At 37.4% G+C, this 5880-nt stretch overlaps 1 protein-coding gene across 1 annotated transcript; it reads right to left on the bottom strand.

The window, feature by feature from the left end:
- Nucleotides 1-506: 506 nt before the first annotated feature.
- On the bottom strand, nt 507-1211 carry LOC106823018 (histone H3.3A-like). The gene has a single exon (XM_014828462.3). It carries the CDS (start codon nt 1091-1093, stop codon nt 683-685), a length of 411 nt encoding a protein of 136 aa, XP_014683948.1. The 5' UTR covers nt 1094-1211; the 3' UTR covers nt 507-682.
- Between the last annotated feature and the right edge of the window lie 4669 nt (nt 1212-5880).

Below are 5880 nucleotides of genomic sequence, written 5' to 3'. Positions count from 1 at the left end.
TATCATATATGGCCTTTATTATGTTGAGGTACTTTCCTTCTATACCCGTTTTACTGAGGGTTTTTATCATAAATGGGTGTTGGATCTTGTCGAATGCTTTCTCTGCATCTATTGAGATGATCATGTGGTTTTTGTTTTTCATTTTGTTAATGTAGTGTATCACGTTGATTGACTTGCGGATGTTGAACCATCCCTGTGTCCCTGGTATAAATCCCACTTGATCATGGTGTATAATCTTTTTGATGTATTGCTGTAATCGGTTTGCCAAAATTTTGTTGAGGATTTTTGCATCTATGTTCATCAGTGATATCGGCCTGTAGTTCTCCTTCTTTGTGTTGTCCTTGTCAGGTTTGGGGATCAGAGTGATGTTGGCTTCATAGAATGTGTTAGGGAGTTCTCCATCTTTTATAAAGTTGAACTGCTGGAACTTGTTCACTGAAACACTTTGACTTGCATTAATGCTTTATGTCCCCGCATTTATATTAAAAATTCACACACAAATGAAAATGGAAAAACAGCCAATACCTGATTTCTGTCCCCTATTTTTCCACTTGCAATCATATACTTAGGTACCTTTTGACCCCATGGAAAAAAAATATCTAACGCTCAGAACTACCAATAACAGGAAGAAGAGATTTTTTTTTTTTTTAAAGAATGAAATGTTTCCCCTCATAGTGGACTCTTAAGCACGTTCTCCACGTATGCGGCGTGCTAGCTGGATGTCTTTTGGCATAATCGTTACACGTTTGGCATGGATAGCACACAGGTTGGTGTCTTCAAAAAGGCCAACCAGATAGGCCTCACTTGCCTCCTGCAAAGCACCAATAGCTGCGCTCTGGAAGCGCAGATCTGTTTTGAAGTCCTGAGCAATTTCTCGCACCAGACGCTGGAAGGGAAGTTTGCGAATCAGAAGTTCAGTGGACTTCTGATAACGTCTAATTTCACGGAGTGCCACAGTACCAGGCCTGTAACGATGAGGTTTCTTCACCCCTCCAGTAGAGGGCGCACTCTTGCGAGCGGCTTTTGTAGCCAGCTGCTTCCTCGGGGCTTTACTACCGGTCGATTTGCGGGCAGTCTGCTTTGTACGAGCCATGGTATAGAGACCTCCTTACTTACCCCCCTTCTCCTTCGGCTGGAGCTCGGCGAGCTGAAGGCGGCGCTGGCGTCGGAGAGCGACGGCGGCGCCGCGGCGGCTGCGAACACAATTGAAAGATGGCTGACCCCCTGCATATATTTTTAGGCTTGCATTTTATCTCTTTAAACATTGTAAGCAGAGTATTTCACCTCTTTAAACATCGTAAGCAGATTAGTCATAGAAGCCTAGGTTATATGGCAGTAATAAATGACTCCAAAATCCCAACGGCTTACAACCACAAACATTTTTTTTTTCTCTATGTTCACTGTGGGTCAGCTGCAGTACTGACCCACGTCTTCTTTGCTGTGGGACCAAGACTGAAAGATACGTCATTACGTGAATTGTTAATGCTTGGCATGGGAAAAGGGAAAGACAGTATGGGCAAGCACATGCTGACTCTTAAATCTTCTGCCAGGAAGTGATATATATCACTTCTGCCCCCTTTTCAAGTACAATCCTCTTGTAAGGAGGGACACCAAATTTCATGAATAGTAAAAAGTCTATCACAGCCCACCTTTCTTACTGTTAAATATGTAGTTCCCACCCACTGTCACATACAAATATACTTACCTCCTCCTCAAGGGAGAAAATCCTAAAGTCCCACACAGTCAATGCTTTGAGCTCAAAGTCCAAGATTTCTGAGTGATGTGTTCATTTCCACACCAGGTCTAGACGAGGTTCATTTTCACCTGATACCTATGAACTAATAATACAAGTTATGTGTTCCACACCACCCAAAAATATACCCAATAGTGGAATAGGGTCAGGATAATTACAATAAATCTGGTACTGAACCTCTCAATCTCAAGTTTTTGTGCCTGATGCACAGTTAGCCAATCACTGAGCAACTGGTGCTTGGAGATGGAGAAAGTTCTATCAAATTGGCCAAAATGAGAAGGTGGGAGGATAGGTTTTCTCAAATCCACCTTAACAAGAGAAGAAATCAGGGACAGAAGGAGTGAAGAAGCAAAGGGGTAATACTGTTTCTTTCACTCCAGATAAGACCCTGGGCAATCTGACTTCTGGGGTCAAGGGCAGCTGGGGGCTGATCATCTGGTGATCTAATTCCCTGAAGGCATTCTTTTTCTTCTGCCAAACAAGCTCATAAATCCTTGTGACCCTTGAGTCATCCCTCAGGTTAAACAAGAAAACAGCAAATTGACAAGATTAACTCCTTTTTAAATAGTCTGTGTGGGGAATGAGGTTTAAAGGTCTTATTAAATATTTATGGTAATGCTCAGGTACCTGGTTTCAAATATACCCATTTGGAAAAGAGAAAGATGGAAGACACAATCCTAAAATCCCAATGGACAGACAATTACAAGGGGTTCCCGCTCTGGGGGAGGGGAATATTTCTTGAAAAGGTCTTGATTTCACTCCCCAGGATTGAGTCCCTAATCCATTGTTCACCATGGCTCTTGGTTCTGCCCTCTGGCAGGATGTTCCTTTTCAGTTATTCTTGGTCACTGTGAAGAGGGCATTGGAAAATATGCCCTTCTTGGGGACTTAGCAGCTTCCTCTGCACCTTTCCTTCCCATAGAATATTGGGGCTGACAGTCACAGACTCTTTTAATCCAGGATGGTGGTACTTTTGATGTACAATTTTTTTCTCAAAAACATACTTGATTTTTTAACCTATTTTAATCAGTTTGCTATACTAAAAGCCATATCCACCCTTGTTTTCACACACTCCTCCCTCATTCAAGTTCATTCAGATACTTGAGCCTATCAAGCGTCTGTTGGGATAGACACACCCTTAGTCTGTTTTCCTTGATCCTTTTGTCAAACTAAAAAGGACCTAGTAAACATCACTTTAATCTGTTCATAGGTTTTTAACAATGAGTGTATGTTCACACTCTTGATGTGATCCTTGCTTTAGAGGCTAAGCAGTTTTAGCCAGACTTTATCATTCAAAGGCCTTAGTTTTATCTTTTACCAGATGGAGATGAGAATCACTTATATCTTCCAAATCTGCAAGTTCTGAATTTCCGTGTTCTCTTAATTTCATTTCAAACTAAGGAATTAACTTCTTTTTCTGCCTGCAAATCAGCCAATTCTTTGTTGAGCCCATCTCTTGCTTGTCATATCTAATCCATCAAATGCAGCCAAAGTAACTAACTCACAATACACTCTATTTTTCCCAAAAATCTTCCCTCAAGGAAAACTACAGACTTAGATGACTTCACCATCAGGTTCTACAAACATTCCAGAGAGAAATAAGTCTAACACTATCCAAATTCTCTCAGAGAATAGAAAAAGACAGTATTTTCTCCAATTAATTTAAGAGGCTAGTGTAACTGTGATACCAAAATCCACTAAGGACAGTAAGAAAAAGAATGTACGGGTAAGCTCACTGAGGAACATAAATGCAAATTTCCTAAACAAAACATTACCACACAGAAAGCTGCAATATACAAAGAGGATAATGCATCATGATTAATTTGTTTATCTAAATAATACAAAACAAATTTAGCAATATAATATCAATTAATGTTATTAGCCACAATAACAGAATAGAGAAGAAAAAATATGATCCTCCTAATAATGACAGAAAATGTATTTGATACAAGTTAATACCTATTCCATATTTTTAAACATAAATCTTAGTGAACTGAGAAAAGAAGAGAATTTTCTTAGCCTGAAAGATGTATTTACAAAATATTACAGTAAACAACAGACTTAATGGTGAAATGTTTAAAGCTTTGAAACCACTTCTTATTCAACATTGTATTGGAGGGCCTAGCCATCCCAGTAAGGCAAGAATGTGAAATAGAAGAATAGAGATTGGAAAGAGAGAAACAAAACTATCATTATTTATACATGATAAGAACACAAATGTAGAAAATATAAGAATATTTAAGGATCAACTATTAAATTAATAAGACATTGTAGTAAGATGGCTAAATATAAAATGAATTAGCAAAATCAATGTATTCCTATATATCAGCAACAATTAAAAATGAAAAATTTAAAAAATACCAACTATGTTGGCATATCATACATGAAATATCTAAGAATAAATGTTTAAAGATATGCTAACCTCTATATGAAAATTATAAACTTTATTGAGAGAATTTACAGACCTGAATACATAGAGAGACATACTATATCTACAGAATTTGGAGACTCAACATTGGAAACATTTCAACTCTTCCAAAATGAATAGATTCAATGAAATCCCAATAAAAATCACTAGCAGTTTATTTTTAGGACTTAAGCAGCTAATGCTAAAATTTATAAGAAAACACAGAGGATCAAAAAGAGCCATGATACTCTTGAAGAAGCAAAACAAGTTGGGAGGACTTATTCTATAACATCAAGACTAATAAAATATAGCAGTTAATATACTGTGATGTTGACGTAAGAGTGGTCAAAAAGACAAACAAAACTAAATAGACAGCCAGAAATAGACCTACACATATAGACCCCTCATAAATGACAGAGATGGCCCTGTGAAGTAGTAGGAGGAAAGACTGTCTTTTCAATAAATGGTTCTGGGACAATTAAATATCTGTGAAAACAAGATGAAATTGTACTTATACCTTACACCATAAAAACATCAATTCCAAGTAGATCGTAAACCTAAATGTGAAAATCAAAAGTGAAAAGCACATACGTGGACACACACACATATATTTGCAATGGTATATATAATGGTACATCTTCTTTACATATATAATGGAATACTATTCAGCCATAAAAAAGAGTGAAATCTTGCCATTTGTGACAACATGGTTGGAACTTGAGGGCATAATGCTAAGTGAAGTAAGTCAGACAGAGAAAGACAAACACCATATGATCTCACTTATACGTGGAATTTTTAAAGCAACAACAACAACAACAAGCTCATAGATACAGAGAACTGATTGGTGGTTGCCAGAGGTGGGGATTGGGGGGTGGGCAACATGGGTGAAGGGAGTCCAAAGATACAGACCTCCAGTTATAAAATAAATAAGTCATGGAAATGTAATGTACAGCATGGCAACTATAGTTAACAATATTGTATTGCATATTTGAAAGTTGCTAAGAGAGTAAATCTTAAAAGTCCACATCACAAGAAAAAAAATTCTTGTAACTATGTATGGGAATGGATTTTAACTAGGGTTATTGTGGTGATCATTTCATAATATATACGAAATGTTGTACACCTGACACTAACATAATGTTATATGTCAATTATACCTCAACAAAATTTAATTTTAAAAAACTGAAAAGCTTTTAAAAGATTATATAGGAGAATATCTTCATGACCTCAAGCCAGGGAATAATTTCTTAAATAAGATGCAAAAAGCACTAAGGATTGATAATTCAACTACATTAATCTCTGCTGACCTTAGGAGTGAGAGAGAAGATAACGAACTGGATCAGAAAATGACAGCAAAGTAAAATGTTAGAGGGGTACACCCAAATGGACTGAGATGCCACAAAGGTGGAAAAGAAGTGGTCCGAAATGGCAAGGGGGAGATAGAAATAAATAGATGATAGGTAAGTAGGTAGGTAGGTAGGTAGATAGATAGATAGATTAGATAGATAGAGAGAGAGAGAGAGAGAGAGAGAGAAATAAAGCTGATTCTCATTATGTATGGTAGCTGTGTTCTATAAAGTCGCTGTGAACAATGAACTAGTCAATACTGAAACATTGCTCCTAGAGGAAATATAGGGCTAGGTTCCTGTGAGCCAATTACATAACCTGTTTTGAATGTTCCTGTCTAAAGATACCTTATTTAATATACTCATGGCAACAA

This window comes from Equus asinus, chromosome 9, assembly GCF_041296235.1.
Source record: "Equus asinus isolate D_3611 breed Donkey chromosome 9, EquAss-T2T_v2, whole genome shotgun sequence".
Lineage (NCBI taxonomy): Eukaryota > Metazoa > Chordata > Mammalia > Perissodactyla > Equidae > Equus > Equus asinus.
The sequence above is the reverse complement of the archived record's forward strand: the minus strand, read 5'-3'. Positions and strand labels throughout refer to the sequence as shown.

Excerpts from the sequence above, each read along its gene's own strand:
- LOC106823018 (XM_014828462.3), bottom strand. The coding sequence starts at position 1,093 with ATGGCTCGTACAAAGCAGACTGCCCGCAAATCGACCGGTAGTAAAGCC.